This window comes from Platalea leucorodia (assembly GCF_965183815.1).
Source record: "Platalea leucorodia genome assembly, chromosome: 22".
Lineage (NCBI taxonomy): Eukaryota > Metazoa > Chordata > Aves > Pelecaniformes > Threskiornithidae > Platalea > Platalea leucorodia.
In genome coordinates, this window is record NC_138844.1 from 6,655,665 (window position 1) to 6,678,953 (window position 23,289).

The 23,289-nt window shown below is 61.6% G+C and overlaps 2 protein-coding genes across 2 annotated transcripts in view; both read right to left on the reverse strand.

The window, feature by feature from the left end:
* The window catches only part of ZNF385C (zinc finger protein 385C), a gene marked incomplete at its 3' end in the record, with an annotated part of 78,615 nt that overhangs the window by 15,338 nt on the left and 39,988 nt on the right, over positions 1–23,289 (reverse strand). The window lies entirely within an intron of this gene.
* LOC309599993 (uncharacterized protein C17orf113) lies at positions 2,893–6,705 on the reverse strand (the record flags this gene model as incomplete). The annotated part of the gene is made up of 2 exons (XM_082331982.1): positions 6,158–6,705; positions 2,893–4,425 (listed from the first exon to the last, which is right to left on the reverse strand). Exons 1-2 carry the CDS (start codon positions 6,674–6,676, stop codon positions 2,893–2,895), a joined length of 2,052 nt encoding a protein of 683 aa, XP_082188108.1. The 5' UTR covers positions 6,677–6,705.

A 23,289-nucleotide genomic window follows, 5' to 3' on the forward strand; every position in this document is an offset into this window, starting at 1 on the left:
CGCACAGCAACCAGACACAGGGCTGCAGCAGGTTTTCTCCCAGGTCTCCCGCAAGGCAGAGCAGAGCAACTGTTGTGCTCTAACGCTACGTATGTGCGAACCTCCAAGAAAAGCCTCTGAAAGCAGCAGGGGCGATGCTGTGGGTTTTCATACTGACACGAGAATCTGCCAAGGACCCATCTCCGCAGACGCCGGCTGCCTCGCAAGAGCATCTGGCGCAGAGTCTGCACGGGACAGATGGAGACGGGAGCTGTTTATTCGCACAGAAGCAGTCTGGCTCCCTCTCATTTGGTAGGTGTTCTCAGTAAATTGTGGTGGCGTCTCAAATTCCTTACCCGGGGCTTTAAAGCTTTTGTCTCTGGCCAAGCATCGGCTGAATTCACTCCAGCTATTTCCAGGAGACTCTGGGAAACACGTGCGCGCTCCCTGATGCCAAAGGCTGCAGGCAGGAGAAGAGCAGCAACAGCCGTTCACAACGCTGGACCACGACCACAGCACCGGAGCAGGCCCAGCACTGCTCAGGGTCCAGACCACCCCCAGTGCCTCCAGCTCCAGCTTTAGGAACACCAGCAATTAGCAGATTGCCCTGCCTCGCACTCCCAGAACAACCAGACCCAGCAAACCCCACCTGGACCGCAGAGCAGCAGATCTGTTGGTCCTGAAGACAGCGATGCTGCGGCTGCCCAGGCGCGGTGGGTTTGCTCCGTGGCCACAGCAGTCCCTGCAGCAGGACCGGCCTTGGCCGAGCGCAGCCCCTCCATCCCGCCCAGCTCCAGCGGAGCCCACGGGAAAGGAAGGGCCAAGCCCCTCTGGCGCTGACGCCGGCTCCCAGCCTCCCTGGGAACGCGAGGACGGTGCACGTTGTGAGCACCGTCCTGCTCCAGCCTCCTCTTTCCAGCTTTCAACAGCCACAGCCGCCTCCTCTACGCGCCCAGTTTGGACAGAAAGCAGCCCACAGCAAAGCCCAGCTTGCAGGACAAGGTCACGCCGAAAACCACAAACCCGAACTGAGGGATGCTTGTGAGCAAGCAGCCTTCACCCAAATGCACTTGCCATCAAACCAGCGTCTCCGCCTTACGGACCAGCCGGAAGGATGCGGACTGCGGGCCATCAGCGGTCACCTGCCGCCAGCCCTGCGGACAGAAATCCCGGCTTTCCCTGCCTCCACCGCAGCTGCAGGGCACAGCGTGCCCGTGGGAGCCTGCGAGACGCCGCCAGGCGCCCTCAAACACCCGGTCCGTCCATCCGACGTGGGGGCCGCGGTACCTGTTGGGTTGGACAGATGGCAAACCGCCCCTCGGAGCAATGGGGGGACCCCAGCAGGGGAGGCAGCCGTGCCGGCCGAGTACTGCTCCTGGGGCCACGTGTCCCCTCCAGCGGCTGCAGGGGCTCCGCAAGCCGGGGCTGGGGAGGAGGAAGGTCCAGCCACCGCCGGCAGTGGCTGCTCGCTCCGGAGGAGGGGGAGCAGCGAGACTGAGCCCCTGCCACGACCCTTCCATGTCGCTGCTGCACAATTCCCAGCCGGAGGCAACCGCATGGGACCAACGGGGACCATCAGCGTTATGGACATTGGGGCCAAATCCTGCCAGACGCGGACCCTGCATCTGCAGGACGACATCGACTTACCCAGGGAAGGAGCGGAGCTGCATCCCGCAAGAGGACCCGGAGCTCAGTGTTAAACCACCACGATGCTTCAGGCCGCTGCGTTGGCTTTACTGCAGATTAAAATCAGTCAGAAGGGGCTTCTCACCCACCCCGGCAGAACTGAAGGAAACGTCCCCCTGAGTAAAACCAGAGAAGCCCCCCAACGCCCCGACACCCCACGCAGCGCCAGCCGCCCGGCTCGGCACCGCGCTCGCACACCCAGACCCCGGCGGCAGAGGCGCCCGAGCCCCTGCTGCCACGGGCTCCCGACGGCTTCGCTCGCTTCGGGGCAAAGGGAATGTCGAGAAGGAAAACCACAAGCTAAACAACTCAGGTTTGTCCCAAAAGCACATGTTAAAAGACTCCTCCTTTGGTTGCAAGGTTGCAGAGCTCAGAGTGCAAAGGGAACGTAGGTACGTGATGCCATGTTGAAAAGACAAGGAATTCGCTATTTGTTATTTTTGGACCCCTGCTTATAATTTATTATCTCATTGCAAAAAAAGTCCTTTTAGATATCTTTGCACTTTAAACACTAGGAAAATTAAGATAGACCTTTTTAATATATATATTTATATATATATTTTTATATATATACACATACACATATATACACATCGATGCATTTAAAAGTTACTATTTCCTCAGTGATTACAATATCATCCTCTAAATCTCTTGCTCTTGAAATGATCATGACTCGATGCCACTGCTAAAAATACTTTGTGCTGTGCGCAAGGAATACCAACAAGACACCGCCAGGCATTTCGGGGTTTGCCACGGAGCTAGAAAGATGCGCTGCCTTTTCTGCATTCATTCTCGAGGCTCCAAAACAACAAAAATCAGACATTTTTGCAGAGTATTAAGTAAAAGCTGCTGGGTATCATTGTGCAAAGGCAATGTGACATTTGAACTCAAGAGAAGATTTGCCTTCATCTCCCTAAAGCAAAATAATAACAAACCCTTGGAAAAAAACCTCATCGCAATTTGGGATTTCAGGTGGCCCCAAGATTTTAAATTCTGGCCAATTCAGATGGACGTTTGGGGGGTGAGGGATGGGTGGCTGTGGGCCCGGCATGGCTTTGTGAAGGATCCTGTTGCCTCTTCCCAGCATGGAGCAGGTCACCACCCACTGGTGGCCGCCCAGCCCCGGTGGTGGGCAGCGATGGGGAAAGGTGGCGGCGAGCCGGCGCTCGGGGCTGCCCGCAGGACCCGGCTCCCTGCCCGCAGGGCTCTGCCTTCGCCGGCCACCGCTCACTTCACCTGCGCCACAATGAAGCCGGACTCCCTCATGCTCTCGTAGTACTCGATGGCCAACGCAAAGTCAAACTCGTTGATGGCCGGCCCGTCGATGGCAATCTTCATGAGGTCGGAGAGCCCCTCGTCCTTTGTGCGGCATGACCGGCCACGCTTCAGCATCTCCCGGCCCCGGCTGATCTTCTCAGCGAGGACCGAGCCCAGTGGCAAGGCCAGGGCGATGGCTGCAAGGACGGCGAAGTCCGGGAAGAGCTCGTGCATCTCAGAGTTGCTGTAGACCAGCTTGACGCAGAGGTCCTTGAAGGAGAGCTGGCTGAGGCTGAAGACGATCCGCTTGAAGAGGGGGAAATCGCTCAGGGCCCTCTCACTCACCACCACCCGGGAGTAAGCCTGCAGGAGGAAATTCAGCTCGCTGACCCCATAGCTGCCAATGTCCTCCAAAGACTGGGGGTAGCACTTGGGGTTGAAGATGGCCGAGAAGGAGCTGATGGCCTCCAGGACACTGCTGGGGAACCTGTCCAGCAGGTTGCCCCGCACGCTCTCCAGGTAGCTCTCCTTTAGGCGCTCAAAGTGCTTCAGGTGCACCTTGGAGCAGTTGGCCAGCTCGACACCCTTGTAGTAAAGGCGGCTCTCGCCCTCCCGGTCATCCTGCGGGTGCTCGTTCATCTCGTTGAGGAACTCCTGGAGGTTTTGGCCACTGGCGCTCTTCTGGGCCTGCAGGGTGGTGGCTGTGGCAGAGACGATGGGCTTCAGGATGGAGAGGTCAAAGTCCTCAATCTGGAAGAAGCGGCTGAGCTTCTGGAAGATGGGGAGGACATCCAGGAGGATCTTGGTGAAGGCCACAAACTGGAACTTCTTGAGCTCTTCGCAGAGGCCATGGGCCACGGGCGACCGCTCCGCCTCGCTCTCCAGCAGCAGCACCAGCGTGGGCCACGAGGAATCGATGGCTTCCACGGCTGGGAAAATAGAAGTCCAGTGGATGGCTTTGGGGCTCCCGAGGTCTATCTCGCAGAGGTCCAGGACGCTCCGCAGCTCCTGCAGGCCATTGCTTTCCCCCCTGAAGCTGGAGTAGAGCCTGTACACGGCGTCCACAGTGGTCTCGTATTTCTGGAGGTATTCGATGCTGACGATGCTCTCGGCCGGCAGCAGGGAGCTCCCGTGGGACAGGCAGTGCACCTCCGTCAGGAGCGGGCAGAGGGAGGTCAGCGCGGTCCCCACCCCGCTCAGCCGCTCGGCCACCAGCGAGGCACTGTCGGTGCTGAGCCAGGTGATCTTCATGGTGGGGATGCCGAAGGAGCGCATCACCTCGCCCACCTTGCCCGTCACCGTGGCGGCCTCCCCGGCAGGCAGCTCGAAGCTCCCCAGGAAGGCGGCGGAGGTCTGCCCGTTGCAGGGGGAGACGGTGGTGGTGAACATGGCGAGGTTGCGGTGCTCCAGGACGTCCACCGTCTCGTCCACCACCAGCCCAACAAATGGTGAGGCTTTTATCCTGTGCCTGTCCTCGTTGTGTAGGACTTTGGCGATCGCTGCCTGAGCCAGTTAAAGGGGATGCGCGGGGCAGGCGGGGAGGGAAAGAGAAACACAAATGAACTTCAAAAGCACACGGGAGATGCACAGCACCCGGCGCAAAGCAAGCTGCAAGGCTCCCGCCCTCGGATCTCCCCGAAAGCGGCGCAAGGTCCCGCGTCAGAGAGAAGCCCTTAAGCAAGTTGTACATACAAGTACATATACAAGCTGGAAATCACTTTCTTTTTTTCTAATATACCATCTCCTCCTGCTCCCGGCCTGCAGCCCAAACACCAAGCGAAGCTCCAGAGAGCTCCGGGGTCCCTGTCCGGAGGTGGGGGTTGGAGCCCCACGGCTTCAGCAGGACCGATCGCCGCCGGGCAGCACCGAGCCGCCGGCCCCCCGTCAGCCACGCTCCTGAGACCCTGCCCGTGCCGGGAGCGAGGCGAGACGCCGAAAACCTGCCGCCTCAGTTCAAACTTCAGCAGTTGCTCCGGTGCTTTACAAGCCCGGCAGGGGTAGGAGCAGCAGCAGCAAAACCTCCTGACCTCTCCTCCTCCTCTGCTCCGTTTTCCCCATTTCGGGCACACAGCCCGGTCTGAAGGGAAAACTTCCTCCATGTGCGTGAAGCCCCTAAGTAGCACCTCAGGCTGAGAAATCTAATTAGTGGATTTAGTCTATCTGCAGCAAAATAAGGCTCTTTAGAGATCTAAAAAGCCTGGCAAACAGCCAAGACTCACTAAAAAATTAATTTGATTTTAACAGGCATGAAGCATTTGTAAAATTAAGAAAATCCTTTCTAAACTCTCTGGCTACTTGATCTTTCTGATCAGTCAATTTAGGGCAAAAGAGGAAAAACCCACAGTGCTCGTGTGCTAATTGAACTCCCGAGCTTTTACCCTTCCAGCAGCCCGGCAGGCTCAGACGGGAGAGGCCCCCGGTCTCCCTGCGTGTCGGGAAGCACACGCGTGACCACGAGCCCGAGGCTCCCTCGATGGAGCCCATCGCCTTCTGGTTTGTCAAATCAGGGAATGACACCAACAAAGCGTCACACTGATGTTTAACGTGGAGGAACTTTCAGTCTCCACTGAAAACCTGGAAAACAGGAGCACTGCCAGGCTCCCCCGTGGGACTAGAGCACGCCCTGGAGCAGCCTGGTTCTGTGGACCGGGCCGGCGGTCCCAAGCACATTGCCGACGTGCCCTGGTCCCACGGGGCGCGTTTACCCGTCCAAGGACGGGGACGGAGGTCTGCCCATCAGCAAACACTGACACAGAGGCTGTCGGTGCTCCTGAGCAGCCAGCGGCCCCAGCCCCTGCTCTGCCTGCGAGTCAGGGACGCCAGCTCCCTGCCCGGCCTCCTGCCTGCCGCCGCGGCACCCAGCTCCGGCCCTCCCGGGCTCACGCCGCCGGGAGGATCCAGCGATCCTCGCCACAAAGACAACTCTGACCCTGGCGAGGCAGAGCGCGCATTCGCCTCCCTGTGTTTCACTGGGGCCCGCGGGATGGGGGTGCACGCTTAAGGCTCTGCTCGCACATGCAGCACCTGAAGAAAAGCCAAGCGGGCGCTGGCGACGCTCGACGGGGCGCTGGGAAGCGCGGAGCTCCCCGCCGCAGCCGGTCGGCGCGGGCACGCAACCCGCTCTGCTGAACGCGGCGGGTGCAGGCAGCTTTGCAGGCAGGCGGCCACGCGGCACCGTCCGACCCCGCAGCAGCCGGCAAACGCGGGTGCAGAGCCCCCAGCCCGGCATACACACCTGCATCTCCCTGACGCTGCTGGGGTGGTAGTACTCGCTGTGCTCGGAGGCCAGCAGTGCCTGGCACAGGTTGAACTTCTGGAAGTCGAGCAGGGATGAGCACTTCTCGTCCCGGATCTCCTCCTTCGCCATCCAGTAGACGGTGGCGAGGACGGCCACCTTCGCCGGGTTCACCTCCACCTTGATGACCGAGCGCAGCTCTGGGTGGCCATGGATGCGGGTCTCGAAAGCCAGCTGCTCCCGGTTCACCGCCAGCGCCTGGCGGTGCGCGCCGGAGGTGACGTGCCGCAGCAGGGCGTGGCGCTGGAAGTTGTCCGTGCCCACGGTAAAGGCGTTCTCTGCTTTACCGTGCTTGTTCTTCACCAGCGCCTGACGACACTCTATGCAAAACATGAGTTTCCTCTCATAGTCAAACTCCAGCCAGGTAAATTCTTCCTTCCAGTGCTCATTGAAATAGCGCTTACACTTTTTATTGGAATTGGAAGTTTCCCCAGCTGGCTTTTTCCCTGGAGGCACCATATTGCTGTGGCTGGGAAATCAAACGCTACGGTTGAACTGAAACGTGCCTTGGAGGAGCAGCCTCTACATTTAACTTAGTAAGAAGGTCTATTACAACTCTCCTGGTCCGACTGGAGATGAAAGAGACACAAGGGAAAGGGATTAGGGCCCTGCAAACCTCAGCCTCTGCTCGTCGTTTATTCTTGGCTGCTAACGAAGAGCTGCGGTGGCACGGCGGCGGCAGCACTCAGGACAGGCAGGGCTGTGCGACAGCCCCGGCACCGCGTGGGGGGATCCCACCGAGCGCCTCGTTGGCGTCACCGGCAGCTCTTAGCGTAGTGGTGGGACTGGCACACACGCACGGTCCTTCTCGTAATCACAGACACCCAAACGCGCTTCTCATCAGACCAGACCTCCGTGCTGCACCCGATGCTGGGAAGGTATGGAACCAGCACTGAACCAAACGTCTAAAAAGGAGAGTGTTCAGCCCCCCGAGGAGCAGCACCCGCTGCTGACGGCGAGCGCCAGAGACCCAGAGCTGGACAAGGATGGGAGGCCAGCTCCGAAACACGGGTTTGCGTGCATGTGTGTGCGTTTTCATTCCTCCCTTGCTTGTCTCCATCCCAGGGAAGTGGCAAAGCCACGCTGCGTCCCGTGGCAGCAGGGCCGTCCTCTGCACCGTCAGCGCCCCGGCCCGGCATCCCTCCCCGGGGGGGCTGATGCACAGGACCCACCCCAGCCACGGCTCCCGAACACCGACTGGAGCCTGTGGCTGCAAGCACTCACCCACCTATATAAACCAGGTAGCTGAAGTATTTAAGCATCCACTTAACTCCCTCCCTGTACTTAAGCCCCACTCAGTCCAATCCTCGCATTCTTCCATGAACTGGATTGAAAAACCAAACTGAGCCTTGATAAAGGCGGTGGGAGGAGGAGGAGGAATCGAGCAGAGGGTGGGAAAGGGAGGGAGCCGAAATGGAGAGGGAAAAGGAAAGAAAATGGACATTCAGCAGCAGCGCAAGCCAGGGAATGCTGCCAGCGTGACTTGCTGAGACACCCACGAGGAACTCGGGCTTTTTCTGAAGAACAAACCCCCGAGCACCAGAGCCGTTACCACAGCGCTCAGGAAGACGTGGGAAGCCTCGCAATTTAGGCGTCAGAGCAACACCCTGACTCCCAGAGCTGCAAACACCCGCTCCCGCGGAGCAGGGGTTCCCCTCGGGGTGCCCTGAGCCATGCTGGCTGGGTGGCGGTGGAGCCCTTCGCCCGGCCACCCTCCAAAGGGCTGAGGAACGTCCTTTACTGACAGCGGGAGGGGAAGGGGTGACCGTCCTCAGCCCCCGCGCTTTCCCCAGGGTGCCCAGGAGCAGCCGCCCATCCTCACGCGCTGCCTTGCTGATCCCCGCAGGTCCAGCCCCGAGCCATCCGTCTTCTCTCGGCTCCGGGAGTTTCTTCTGGCTGCGCCTGGCTCTCCAGGGACCCTCTCCTCCTCCTCCCCATCAAACTCCTCCCGACAGAGGGTGGGCGTACCAAAGCCTCCTGCCACACCGCACGGGAGAATTGCTCCCGCTTTGCTCTTCCATCATGGAAACCAGAGTAACCTGGTAAAAAGGCATCGGAGGCCAAGAAACCCCCTCTCTGTCTAGAGCGAAAACACGCCAGCCCCCGGGCAGGAGCTGGCAGAGGAGCAGGCAGCACCGGCATCTCCGAGCCCAGCCACAGCCCGTGCGCCGGCCAGGCACCACGCACCTCGCCCTGCAGAGGCGGGTGCTGGGGGGCCGGCGCAGTGCGGACCCTCGGAGCCCATATTTCCCATTGCTGCCATCCAGGTGCGTCACGGCCCCAGCTCCCTGAGCAGCCCCGTCCCAGTTCAGCAGGCACGTGTGCATCTTCAGAGCGTTACCCTTCTGCTTCCAGCCCTGGGAGCTCTCACCCTGTGCTCTTCCAGCAAACTGGGAGCCGCGAGCCAGCCCTGCGAGGGCAGGGGGACAGGGACAGAAGGACCCGAGCAGCCAGCCCAGGTCAGAGTGGGGCTTTGCTAGCCCAAAACTCAGCTCAGTCAGCATCAAATGCTTCCAAGGAAGCAGAGAGAAACCCCAGGACACAGCGCGCCTATCCACTCTGCATCCTGCTCTTGGGCTATTTAACGCCGTTTGGTTTGCTTCCCAGAGCCAGGTCTCCCGCCTGGTCCCACACCTCAGCACGGTGCAGCCGAGAGCACCCAGGGAACGACTCCCACAGCCGGGGAGTCCCGACAAAGCTGCAGCCGCTTCCTCGGGCCGGTCCACGAGCCGCACCGCAGCCTCTGACGCCGGCCAGAGCAGCGTCTCCTCAGAAGCACGTTAATTAGGAAGCTGCAACGGACTTGCCATATGAGAGTCAAAGCCCAGGGCCGTCTTGCAGTCTTGTTTCCTCTGCAGTTGCCAGCACCCGTCAGATGTTCCCCAGGGACGCAGGCTCTGCCAGGGTTGGGATTGCGCCGGTGTCCCTGCCGTGCCCCGGCGAGGCTCGGGGCTTGCCCCTGAAGCAGGAGGAGATGCTCACGCAGCAGGGACAGCTCTGCCGTCTTCGACAGCCTCGCTCATGGTTCACGTGCCCAGCCTGCCCCGGACCCACCGCCCTGATCCCCGTGCCGGGCAGGCACCGGGCTCGGCGCACCCCAGCTGCAACCAAGACGGTGCATGGCCCTGGGGGGCAGTCTCCTCCGTTCCCTCCCTCTCAGTGACCCCGTTTGCTCCCAAACCCGTCCCCACCTACACACAGTCCCCAGCACTCGCTCCAGCAAAAACCACTACCTTGGAAAGAAAAAAAGAAAAAAGCAGCAATTAGTGTCTGGGGCGCACGGGGCTGGGAGAGCTCGGGATGGAGCAGAGCACCACGGCGCTGTGTCCTGCACTTCCCACAGCGCCTGCCGTGCACCAGCACCAGCCCTGGGCACCCTTTGCTGCGCACATCGCTCCCCGGCCGCTGCCGGCCGCGGGAAGAAGCAGCGCTGCGTTTCCTCGGGGACCCAGCAGCGTGCAGGAGGCGGCGGCTCGGGAGCGGGGGCGACACTGCCGTACCCCCGCCAGCGGCTGCTCCCCCAGCCGGGGCAGGAGCACTCTCTGTGGGGAAGTTTGGGCAGGATCGACTTGCAAGAGGACGAGCCGCTGCTTTGACCCTTGGTGCATCAGCCCCGGCTGCCGGTCACCTAACGCCCGCCCGGGTGAGGGTGAGCAGAGCAGCATGCGACCCCCAGCACCCAGCCCTGCGTGCCCGACCCGCACGCCCACCCTCCCCTACATACGTACCATTTAAAGGCTGCCATAAGCTTTGGGGTGAGGGGGCTTGCAAACTTCCCAGATTTTGGTTTTTAAATAGGAAAAAAAAAAACTAATTAAAAAACCAAACCCAGTCAAATAACGCAAAGCCACAAAAAAAATAAAAATAAAAAAGCTCGCCGGGAGGCAGGGAGAAGCAGCGCACCCCCCACCCCGGCAGCCCCGCTCAGTGCATGGGGGCGGGCGCCCCACCGGTGCTGCCGCGGCCCCGAGCGCGGCGGCTGCGGGAACAAAGCCTGCGGCTGCCGCCCCGCGCTCACGGGAGCATGGGAGCAGCCATCTTGCTGCGAGGACTGTCTGGCTCCGCGGATGCTCCCGGCAGCCAACGGCGGCAGTGGCCACTAGTGGTGGCCAGGAACGGGGAAGGCCGCATGGCGGTGGCCGTGGCCTGGCCACGGGGACGGTGGGGATGGCGGACACGGTGGCTGGGCGATGGGCTCTGGCCCCTGGGGAAGGGGAGCACGTGGAGCTGAGCCGCGTGCAGGCTGCATGCTCCCCTGCCGGGACACCTTCCTCAAGAGGCCGGGAGGGCAAAGGCAACGGGCGCCGGGTGCCCGGCTCACGGCCCCCTGGGGACCCTCACCCTGGGTCCCTTGGCCAAGGGCTGAGCCCGTGCAGCAGGACGAGCTGCAAAAGCATTTGCATGCAGCCAGGACGGGTGTCCCCAGGTTTGGGCAGAGCCAGGACCCAAGCGCCTGGCGAGCGGGCAGCTGTGGGCAGAGCAGCTCTCCAGCCCTGCCCGCAGGCGCTGACCTTTTGCAAAACCCAGATCCGAGCCCCTTGGCGAGCGCTGCAGCGGGACTCGGACTGAGCTCCCGCTCAAGCCCCATTTAACTGCGCTCCTGGTCCGTAGCTGCAGGACTGGCACTGGGACTGGCACTGGCACCCACCCCCTCGTGCTGGGGCTCCCTAACGAGCATGGGGGCTCCACTCACCCCAAAAACCCCTTCTTTTAGCACTAAATGCAGGTGAAATTTAGAGCCCTTCAACTTCTTCCAAAAATATGATTTTTTTTTTTTTATGCCACCTTTGCTTTCCCCCAAACAAGGCTCCTAAGGACACTGAAATCCCAAAGAGCAGCGATGTCCCGTGGGAGCCTCTGATGGGAACACCCCTCCCCGCTCCCCAGTCCCCCAGCACGGACACGGTGCCTGGGCGCTGGAGGATGCTCTCGGCCCCGACTCCACCTGCCCCAGTGCAGTCAGGCCCCACGGTACGGGTACGTGCTGGATTAGGGGCTGCATCGTACCTGGCTCCAGCTGGCTCCAGGGAGGGGACCGCGGCCCCCCGAGTGAATTCCTCTCTTTAGGCTCCCCGACATGTCCCGGGGCAAGAGGCTCTTCCTGCGCTCGGGACATTCCTGCCCGGCCACCTCAGCCCAGGGTTAATGCTAACAGGAGCTGGGTGAAACCAGAGATGGGGCTCCCAGGGGTGAAAATATGCACTATTTATTCTTGTGCTAATGCAAGTGAGAAAAGAGGACTTAGCCTTTTTAATGAGTTTTCAGGCAGGAGGCTGCTGCGTCCCCTGGTTCGCAGCATCCGGAGCAGGACGGCAAAGGTCAGCGGTCCCGGGGCAGGGAGCGACCGTGGCCCCGCGGGCTGGGGCAGAGCCCGTTTCCCATGGCCCCGGCAGCGCTTGGCCCCCACCGAGCCCCTGCACCGGGATCCACCGGCAGGACCAGGGGATCCGCCGAAGTCCTGGAAAACAGGCGGATTTGGCAAAAGCACTCACTGCCCATCCTCCCCTCCGCTTTCACCAGCACCAGATACACACACAGTTACTTATAATTCTCATGAGCCAAAGGGAACCAGGCAGGAAAAATCTGCAGCGGGGAAACAAAACCGCTCAAGAAAAGAAGCAACGGGGACCAGGCGGGACACCAAAATCCCGCTGGGCAAACCAACGGCAGCAGCACGCGGCGTCGCAGCAGGGCCCGGGCTCCTCTCCGAGCGCAGCCAGAACACCGGGGAGACGGGGCAGGTCGGCGGCTCCACGGGGCACTTCGCTGGGGGGCAAGGCGCTGCTGCAGGGCCCCCGGCACAGGGCGAGGAGCCCCTGCCCCGGGCAGGGAGACGGGCATCAGCTGGGGAAGATGAAAGCTGCCCGCCCAGGCTGGGGGACCGTAATCATTTTGCCCTTTTGCTTTGCAAAGGGCCCCCGGCTCCGGAGGGGTCGGTATCCCGCCAGGAGCAGCACCAGCCCCGTCAGCCGCCCAGCTCAGCACCCGGTGAGCATCCTCGTCCGCATTAACGCCAAACCACGGTGGCCCCGTGGGAGCAAGGCAGGGATGGGGACAGACACGCAGGCCCCTGCCAGGGGCCGAGCGGCTGGGTAGAGACCCCGGGTGCCTGCTGAGGCACACCGAGCCCGGGGAGAGGGCTGGGAAAGGAGGGGGTGCCGGGCGAGTCCCGTGGGCTCTGGGGTAAGGGGGGGGCTCTGCCTGCTTCGTGCCGGGGCAGCACGGCTGAGCCTGCTGGGCTCTTCTGCCCTGCGTCCCTCTGCCTGGGGTCCTGCAGCGGGGAGGCTACAGGGAACAGCTGAAACACCTCATGTGAAACAGTCTTTTAATTGCCCTTTTTCCGCCCCCCCCCTTTTCTCCATAAATTCACACTCCTGTCGGAAGCCTCCACCTTCAACGTGCATTCTGGGCAGTTTCCAGGATGTCCCTGACCCTCGCGAGCACCCCTGCCCTTGCATCCCTGCAGGACATCAGACATCCTTCCTAAAGGAACCGAAAGGGAAATATTTCTATTTACTCCTATACAGCAGCAGCAGCAGCCTTGGCTTGATGCGATCATCGCTATTTTTCTCCCCGTGACATGCCTAGAGAGCTCGGCGGGCAGGTGCCCTGCCTGCACGAGCACATTTATCATCGGCATGGCACGAGGGCGGCCGCTGCCCGATGAGCCACAGTTTCCATTTGAGCCCCGCGCCTTCGGCGGCCGAACCAGAGCCGAGACACACAGCTCCCGCCGGGGATGCCGAGGGGCCAGACCCTGGCACCCCCTGCCAGCCCTTCGGCCCCACGTCCGGGGGCTGGGTTTCCCCAAGGGTTTTTCATCGCATCTATAAGAAGCTGAACACAAGAGACCGAAAGCCCAGCTATGTTACCCCAAAAGATACTAAATCCCTGAGTCCAAACATATCTATGAGATTTTGTTTTCCTCCTCTGCTTTAAGCCAGTCTCTCAGTCTCCGGGGAATGACTCACGCTTTTCCAGCAGGGCAGCGGAGTTGCCGGTGCTCCCGAAGCCGCTAACCCAGGAGAGCCCCTCGCAGCCCACCGGCTCTCCTGCCCGCCCTGCGGTGCCGGCTCCGCCAGCCGCCCTCCGCCCCGTCCATCGTGCAGGGACGGGGTGGGAAGCCCCGGCACGCCGCCCGAGGAGGGCTGCGGTGCTGACACCGCGCAGGAAGGATTTTGGGGAGAGGGACGGCGCACGCTGCCCTGCAGGTCCCCGCTCCCCCTCCGTGCCCAAAGCCCCATCTGCGCCAGGTCCCAAAGCGGGCCGGGGGCTGCGAGCGGCGGGGGCACGCGTGGGAGGACGCACGGGAGCTGCCCCAGCCCCACCACCGGGCTTTGCCCGCCGCCGCCGCAGCATCCCTCGCACCCGAAGGTGGTGACAGTTCAATTTAATCTCTGCTGTGCATGGCAGAGGAAGGCAGGCTGCGAGGAGCCGCCGTCTTGTGTAGGAGAGAGCCGTCCCTCTGCGAGGGAGACAGCACTCAACACCGTGTCAGCTCAGACAAATTAAAAATACTTCTGCAACCCCCCGGGGCTGTTGCCTGGACAGGCAAATCTGGCAGGGCTGGCTCCTCCTGCGGGATCTGCTGTTTCGCAGCATCGCTGCAAAAAGACCGGAGGGTCACGGGGAGGAGCGAGCGCCCCAGCTCGGGGAAGGGGATGGGGCACATGCTGGGGGACCCCGATATTTCCCTACTGTGTCCCCGCTCTCTTGCACACCTCCAGGGTGCTGGGGGGTTGTACCTCGTCTGCCGGGGGCCCTTCCAGCACCGCCGCAGGCACGGGGGCTCTGGCTGGGGCAGCTCAGGTCCTTGCGGAGGGGCCGGGGTGGGCAGTGGGTCACGGGGGGGATTGCGGGGTGCTGCTGGAGAAGCAAGGCCCCGAGCGCCTGACACGGGGACCCCCTGCCCCCCAGCCGCGACCGCCTTGCGGGACGCTGCCTCGCGCCTCCTTCCCCTGCGCAGCCTCGTCACCACCTTTTGCTGCGTGACTTGAGCTGGCAGGGAGCGAGCCTTGAAATAAACTCGGATGACATCCCTGCAAACTCCCGGGCACGGCCACAAACCAGGTTATTTGTCTGGGCTGGGAGTGCTCATTTCTCCCCCAGCAGCGACCCTGGCTCCGGGCTAACGCTCCTCCGATCAGAGACGGGGCCAGTTTACTCCCCACGATGCAGCAGCCGAGAAGGGCAAAGCCTTTTAGCGGAGGAGCAAGAGCAGAAGCAGAGATAACCTCCCACCCCGGGCTCCCTCCCGGTCGATGCGCCTGGTCCTCGCAAGGCAGCTCGGCTGCGGGGAGCGGTACGATGAACGATTCCTGAAGAGCAAAGCTGGACGCAGGTCTTGCTCTATCAAGCCTCTTTTCCTCCCCATTTCCACAAGCGAGCCCACATCCCCTGGGACTTTAACTCCCAGCTCTCCCTGTCTGTCAGCTAATTATCCAAAAATGAGCGTTTAGCGATGGCTCTCCTTGCATAGCCCCCGACCAGCCCCGCGTCCCCCGCGCCGCGGCCGGCATCACTGCCGGGGCTGGCATCACTGCCGGGGCTGGTGCAGCCTGGCCGAGACCTCGCTGATCTCCGCGACAGGTACCGAGGAGCTCGGGAAGGAGCCGGGCTAATCCTGACCCAGGGCGGCAGCAAGCATTAAACACCGAGCCAGGCTCCGCTCCCCAAAACCCTGCCCGCCCCTCCCCACCATCGCCGCCTCCTCTGGGGGGGGGAGCGGAGAGGTCAGGGTCCTTCCGAAACACGGAGCGCTCGGGGCGGGAGAACGGAGCCCCAGGTTAGTTCAGCCTTTATTCTGGGCATCGTTTAAATCATAAAAATTACAGCCGAGTCCAATTCATTACAGCCAGGGAACGACTGACAGAAATGAAAAGGGAAAAAAGATATTCAAATTGATGCTTTCTCACCGTTCCAGTGAAATAACCAATTTGGAACAAATTAAGGCGCTCCCATCTCTACCAGCCTTTTCAATTGCCTCTAAGCCAACGCACATTTTTCACAGCACAGCGTTTCCTCCATTAGCAGTGAAAATTAATGATTTCTATTATTGAAGCACCTGAAGGCAGGTGCCTCCCTCGCACAGCCGGGCTGGGCTGGCCCGTCCCGGGGCACCGAGCCCCCGGAGAGCAGAGCCGAGCCGTGAGGACACAAGCGGGCTCGCAGAGGACAAGTGACGTGGCCGGGGCCACCTGGCAGGTCGGTGGCAGAGCCAGGGGCCGGCGGCAGTCCCCTCTCAGCACGGCCAGCCCAGACGTGCCAGAGCGACGCACGCCAATGACCCCAGTGAGGCCAAAACCACCCAAACCACCGCGCGTGACGGCGTCACCGCTGTCCCCGATGCCCCCCTGGCAGCGAAACCACGGGGGCTTCAGCCAGTCCCTCCCGGCTTTGCTCGAGGGGGCGAACGGGGAATCACCCCACTCCCGGGGGGTCCGACTCGGACTTTGGGGGTGCAAGTCTCGGGGCTGAGAGAGCTTTCAAACCCCGATCCATTTACATATTCCCTGCTCTGAGTTTTACAAAGGTCGAAGCCCTTTGCCTGCCTCCGCCGGCTTTCTGCTCCCACCGGTCCTTCCCGGGAGCGCCGCGCGCAGCGCCCGCCCCGTTTGCGCTGACAGCTGCAGAAGTGCATACCCCCCGCTGCCCCGGGGCCCGGCTGCTCATACCCGGGGTTTGGAAGCAGACACGCATCTGTCATTATTTTTTAATTAGATTTTTATTTCCTACCGCTAGTATTTCGTTGTAATTTCCGCCACTCCTACCCAGGCCGTGCTAAGATAATCACTTCGGAGAAGAGTGGGAACAGCCAGCCTACTCCTTCTAACAGCCCGCTCAGAAAAGGGAAAAAAAAGCGAGCTGTTAAATCCCCAGCCCCTGCAGTCATTACCAGCTTCGGGACATCAGGCGCGTGCTTGGACCGGACCATCAAAGCGCTGGTGCCGGCAGCGCGGCCGCCAGCAGCCTGCTGGGAGCACCGTCGCTCCAGAAACGGCAAAAAAGTTCCCGTTTGCTCAAAATACCTGTTAGCAACCCATTGCTCCAGCAAGGTGAGGCAGAATTAAAAACGGTCTAAAAAAACATGTGAATTATACCCTCGGCTTGATGCGGGAAACGCCGTGATATTTTCTAGCCCACATCATACTTGGAGGTCAAGATTGGATGACAGTTTGGTCTAAAAATACTCTGAAGGGGAGGCTGAGGCTGTCGGAGGAGCTCAGAGCCCCCGCTGCCCCCCCGGGGCTGCTCGTGGTTGAAAGCGGGGGACAGATGTTCTCCCCGGGACGTTTCTCCGAGCAAGCCCCTGGCAATAAGAACAACCGCGTTTACAGGGAAATTCACCCAAAGCAACCTCGGGGAAAGCTCCGTCCTGCCATCGGACGGGGAGCCCCACAGCCAAACCTGGGGTTTGCGCGGGGGCAGAAAGGTGCGCAGCTCGGCTCCCCTCTGCGTTAACCCCGACCACGACGGAGAGGTCAGGGAGCCTGGAGCCTTGTGAGCTGCCGATGGCCCGCGGCAAACGCGCAGCAGCGGCGGGACCCACGCGCGGTCCTGCCCCGCGCTGCCCGCCGTGGCCTCGCGCTGCGGCACGGAGCGAAGCCGGGTGATGCCGAGTTCCCGCTTCTTTTAGAAGAGGTGTTTAAAACATGGCGGGGAGAGGGCATTTAACGCCCGCCGCACGAGCACCTTGCAGCCACCGCGCTTCTCTACCCAGAGCGCCAGGATCCCGCCTCTGCTCCGGCCCTGTCACGGAGATTGCCAGCGAGCCCCCAGCAGCACGGGTTCAAAATCGAAGCTTTAGCAGCTTTACAACATTTCCTACGTATTTGAGACCGCAAGGCTAAACGCAAGCTTTGGGAGGGAGGTTTTTTAGTTTGTTGGTTTGTTTGTTTTTTAAATCTGCTTTGCCCGACAAGTATTCCGGATAAATATCCCGAGTAGTGTTACGTGTTCCAGAGATACAGGGAAAAACAGCTCACAGAAAAGAGATTGTGTTTCAAACTATTAGAAAAATTAAGGTGATCCCCAGGAGACCGCTGATGGGCCAGGCTGCGGTTCCAGCAAGGCGAGCACCTCGGAGGAGCCCTGGCAGACGCGCCAGCTCAGCAGCGGCCGCGGCTCCCCGGCCTGGCTGCTCTCCTACAGCCACAGGCACCAACAAGCACGCGCCTGCCATGCCGCGGGAAGAGGAGCGCAGGGAAGCGTGTGGACACGTACGCACGCGTGGACACACACGGAGAGACCCAGCACCGCTGCCCGCAGGGACCCGCCAGACCCCCGGCGCTGCCCGGCGCACGCGGCCGGGGGCGATGCCCCTTCCCCAGCAGCCTGCCGGAAAGTTAATGCCAACAATAACAAAAGCACCGAAATCACCAGCCCCGAGTCCGCGCGTGGAACGGGTCCGAGAGCAGCGTTACGCTCCGTTTGCTGCCGCAGCTCCGCTCCGCGAGCCCGAGACGGCCGAAGCCAAGAGCAAAGCACCGGCGCCCGCCGCCAGCTCTGCCCTGCCGGTCTCCGTCCCCCCGCCTCAGCGCACACAAAAAGCATCAAACATCTGCACCACGGCTGGAGCAGAAACGCAAGTCGGAGCTGACCCCCAAACGAAGAGCAAGGGCAAAATAAAGCCGTGTCAGCGCGCGCCCTTTTTCTTCCTCTTTTTGCAGCCCTGGGAAAAATCAATAAGATGCAGTGAGCCAAACTCAGTTTGAATCCCGTAAGTAATTAGGATTAGCAGGCTGGGAGCCGAAGAAAGAGGCTGCCCGTGTGCCTGGGCTGGGAGGGACCATTTTGTGGGTGTACGGTGCACGGCTTAGTTGATGCAAATAAAAAGAACGGCTCTTTAAATGGGTTTTCAGGCAGGATGGCGACAGGGAACAGCAACGACCTGATTTGCCTAGAAAGAAGAAAATCGCACGAGGGTAATTTAGCGTGCCGAAGCCCCGATGGGAGCAGGGTGGGAACCCCACAGGTGAATCGATATTTGTGTGCGATGCCGAGTCTGCTACCAGCCCCTCGCTCCCGAGCCCGGACTCCGCAAGCACCGCGCGTCTCCGGAGCTCCTGCCTGGCAGCACACAACCCGCCCCGATTTTTCACTATTAAATCTGCGGTCAAAATTGCAACGCGGAGAAAAGACACCCCCTCCCCGTAACCTTAGCAGAGCTACCAGAAAATAAGAAACAATCAGATCTATTGCTTTCCCTTTAAAGAACACCTCGTACCTTGATTTATTTCCATTTTCTCAAGCTGAAGTAACTCGGCAAAAGCCGGCCGCCTGCGGGAACGCTCGGAGTGGCTCCGCGCAGGCGGGAGCATCCCTGGGACGGCCGGCCCCGGTCCTCGCCCGCCGGCCCCGGTCCTCGCCCGCCGGCCCCTTCCCTCCCCACCGCCGCCCCGCCGGGGTCCCCGCAGCGGGGGCTGCCGCTGCCCAGCCCGGGCAGCCCCGCAAGCCGCGGCGGGCTCCCCGCAGCGCCGGGGGAGGGCAGGGAGGTTGCGGTTTACCCACCTAGGAGCATTTTGGATGCGGCTGCCTCGCCTGGGCGCTGCCGGCGGCTGCCGCTGGCCCGGGCGCGGGGGGGGCGGGGCGGGGCCCCGCGCACCCCAATTCGCAGCCGCGAGCCCCGCGCCCACGCGTGGCCGCCCCCGCCTCGGCCCAAGGCGCAGCGCGGAGGGGGGCGCACCCGGGGCGGGGGGCGCGGGTCCCTCCCAGCCCGGCGCCGAGCGGCCGCCGCGGCAAAGAAACTTCAAGCGAGGAGGAGGAGGAGGAGGAGGAGGAGGAGGAGGAGGAGGAGGAGGAGCAGGGAAGCCGCGGCCGGCCTGGTCCGCACCCCGGGACCCCCCCTCTAAGGGAGGCGTTTTGGGGGGGCCGTGGTCGGGCAGGCACCTGCCGAGGTGCCCCCGCCTGCACGGCGGGGTTTGCTCGGGGAGGGGGACGCCCCCCGACAAAGGGAGGGCTCCCCAAAATCCCCCCGCGGGCAGGGTCGCACGCACGCGCTGGCGGGACGCGGGCCGAGCCGAACACCCCCTGAGCCGCGTTCGCCCGGGAGCCGAGCACGTCCCGCGCACACCGGCCTGCGGCCCCCCGCCAGTCACCAGCGCGTCCCTCGGCTTTCGGGGTTCACAACCGAGATGCTGGCCCTTGCCCAAGAGCGGCGGCGTGAACTCACCCCACCGTCCCCACGAGAGAGGTCCGAACCTCCCAGCCACCCCCCGAGCATCCGTCGGGCGCCAGACAACCTGCGCGGGCGGCGCGGGGACGGGGCAGCGGGGCTGCGGGCGCCCACAGGCACAGGGTGCGATCTGGCCGCGGCATCGCCTCGCGGGTGGACGCGGGCAGCCTGCCCCGGCTGGGGGCTCGCCCCGGCCGCCCACCATTGGGGTTTTGCAGAAGCCCCCGCGCCCAGGGTTCGCTGCCCTCCCCGTCGTTCTCGTTAGCAAAGGCTGCGGCAGTTGGGCTCCCCGATGGCAGCGCCTGCTCTCTGCTGAATTTTTGGCCTCCAGAGCTTCTCGGGAGGGGAGGTTCACGACTCGATTGCATGGTGCCTTTTAAAGAGGGAAATGATGAAAAACCTGCTTGTGAAGAGAGGAAACAATCGTTTCCCCCCTGAAAGGGAGATGAAAACGGCGAGGGATTTAAATACCGCCCTCAAGTCAAACAGTGTGAAGAGCGGGGCAGGAGCCCCTCTCCTTCAGCCACGAGCAGAGCAAAACCAAAGAGGTAAACCACAAGATGCCAAACTCCCTTCCCAGGCGCTGCAGCCAGACCAGGCACTTTCAGGGTAAATTCCAGCATTTTGGTGCTCTGAAAAGCCCCCAAAGCCATCACGGCCCCCCTGCACGCCGCTGCCGGCCAGGGCGTCCCGCGGGTCCTTCTCGCAGCACCCGCCCGGGGTGGGCTGGCAGCGGGGCAGCACCAGCGAAGCCCCGAGCAGGGCGGATGCGCCGGGCACGCATGCCCCCCGCGCAGGGTATCGCTTTCGGGGTCGTTAGCAGCAGCAGTAAGTTTAGCCCAGGCACTCGCTAATCTGGGATTGACAGCTGGGCCCGCGCCGCCTGTTCCCAGCCTCCCGGCAGGCTATTTAAACCCAATATTAATTTGTTTAATGTCATCAGCAGTTTGGCGTTACTGCAAGCGAGCGTCAAGCAGAGGGGAGCGTGGAGGTGTAAAGACCGGGAGGAGCTGGGGGCTGACGACCATCCGGGGGCTGTTCTCCTTTCCCCTGGGATGACCACAAGCCACGGGCAAGTTTGGCATCTCCTGACCTCCAGCCCTGCTGGCCAGGACCGACCGGATCGACGTACAGCTCTGAACCCCCACGCTCCATCCTCCACGCACCCTCGCCCCCAGCCCTGACCAGCCCCTCGTGTTCTGCACAGCGATTTCATCAATAAATAACCTCCCCGCTTCGGCCGGGGCCCAGTTTACCCCCGCCGGGCGGGCAGGTCCCGGCTGGCATCGCCGCAGCCGAAAGGGGTCGAGCTGGCGTGCCACGGAGGGGTGGGAGAGAGGAACGGCAGCATGGGACGGTGCGTTTTACGGCCAAGCCTTTGAGGCCAGCTGGAGCAGGGGCTAATTACAGGTGCTGATTACAGACCCCTGCCATTAACGCCTCCTGCCCTCCCCTGCCCAGCCGCAGCGGATCACTGGAATTTCCCACTGACACAGCGTGGGTCCGGCCAGCGCATAACTTGCTATATTTGTACGTGGACCCCAGCGCTGGCACCCGGCAGCAGCACAAACCCTCCCACCGGGCCCAGACCCGCGTTGCCCTCCCGGGGCCATCGCCAGCCGCCCCGCACCCGGGGGAGCAAAGCCCACGGCTGCTCCTTCCCACAACGGCCTCTGCGGGATAGAGCTGCCGAGCATCTTCACCGGAGCCTGCGGGTGCGAAGGGTGCCCGGGGGCCCTGACAACCGGCTTTGCCATCCCTGCATAACGCCGTGGGAGGCACTAAAAAAAAAAAAAAATCAAAGCCAACGGGCATCCTTGCGTCAGACGCCACACACCTCCCCGCGGTCACTACTTTTCGACACAGGTTGTTAACCAAAGTCGGGGCCCTGACGGCAGAGCGTTAGGAGAGCGCGGTAACGAAACCAGAGGTTTCTCTGCAAAGAGGCAAGAGCGCCTGCGCCGGCGCGGCCGCAGCCCCCAGCCCGCAGCTCATCGCGCCGGTGCTGGAGAGGCAAATCCCGAACACGCAGTCAGAGGGGGAGCGTTCGCCTACAGCCGCCGTAGAGCCGGGCTTGCTCGGGCAAGCCTGCTCAAGCTGTGCCTGCAGCCCAGGCAGCAGCGGCTCAAAGGGAAAGGGAGGGCAGGGGGATGGGGAGGGTGCTCGGGATGCGGTACGGGTCCGGCTGTGACCCACCGGGCTGGGTTTGGGCACGGGCTGTCCCTAACGCCACCGATTCACTGGGCTCTTTGTGAGCGCAGACTCCAGGAACCACAACAGAGCGATTACTCTGAAACCTACTGAGGGCAGTGTTAAACCTCTCGCTGGCTGAGAGATGACCGGGACAGACCATCCCCAGCCTTAGACTCCAAAAGCAGCCTGGCAAATAGTGACCAGAATTGGGCAACGAACACATCAACAAACGAGAAAGGAGACAGAGGGATAAAAATCCAGCAGGAAGCCCCCCCGCCCAGGTCTGCTGAGCCTTCCAGAGCCGTTCTGGCTGACTTTGTTCACTGAGGATTTAGGGTATAATTTGGGGGTGAAAGATGCCAGATAGGATCAAGGCCGATACACCTGGAGGACGCGTATCGGCTTTCTTCTGCTCTGTAACTTGAGCCCCGTCAGAAGCCGGAGGCTCAGGCGTGGAGCAGCGTTTCATCCCCGCCAGGCCAGGAAGGCGGGCGCTGACCTTTCCTGCTCCTGAGTTTGCTCAGGATTAAGATAACATATTTTAAGGGCTGAATCCTCCCCCGGGGGGTTCTCACACAAAGAGGATGGGGTTTGCGGCTCGCGTTCCCCCCACGACCCCCCCAGGTCAAACCGCTGAGTCCGCAGGCAGGTGCCCACCCCAATCGCATCAGGGCACCCTGATTTTTTAATTAATTCTTCCTGAAGATTTCTGCTTTTACGCGTCTAAAAAGAGCGAAGCAGGGGAGCTAACGATGCATTTGTCTATGCCGAGGGGTGACGCGTGGCAGCGCTGGCCATCCGTGGAGGGGGCACAGGCACCCCCGGCTGCCGCCCACCGCTGCCGGGAGCCCCGGGGCGCTGGGGTTTAACCTCCGTTCTCCTCACGGAGGGAAGGTCTGGTCTCCTCGTGTTGCTAAGAACCAGGATAACAGCCAAACACCTCGGCTTTTCTTCGCTGGGCTGCTTTAATCTGTGCCGTTTCGGGAGCGGAGAACAATATTGCTGTTTCATTAATCCCAGCTCTGTGCAAAGTCTCAGCTTTAAACCGTGATGGAAACTACGCCATTAAGGGCCTTTTTGTTGCAGGGCAAGCATTAAAATGTTATTTTCCCCTCGTTTTAGTAAGAACCCACGTCAAAAAAGCCACTTAAAATTGCTTAAATGCGTATTCTCAAAATTATCACCCTTTAACAACAAGACTAGGATAACCGCTGCCTGGGTGTCACTGCAGAGGAGGCCACCGTGTCCCCAGGCCCGGGGACATTAACCAGGGGCTGCGCCGTCCATCGTTACCCTCGGCGGGGCCGGGGCCCTGCGCGCCCCGGCCGGACGCCCGCACGGAGCCCGAGGACGAGCAACGGCTCCAAGAGAGGAACCGCCGCGGGCAGGCTGCAGCGGAGAGCCGGGGCGCTGGCGCGTTGATCATCTGTCACCAGGAGCTGGCTAATTACAAAGGCATCCAGGACAGGTCTGCAAATAGGGTGGAGAAACTGGCTGACCTAAAAATATTTAATTATCAGGAAAAGGAATGGAAATTACACCTGTAAATAGCTTCAGAGGGAGAGTGTAATATTTTCCATCTAATTTAGGAGGGCCCTTCTGGAAGAAACAGGGCAGAGGATTTCGCCTGCAACCACGCTTCCGCGCATGAAGAAGCCCTTCACACACCACCGAGCCCCGGGCACGCACGCAGCGATCGCAGACC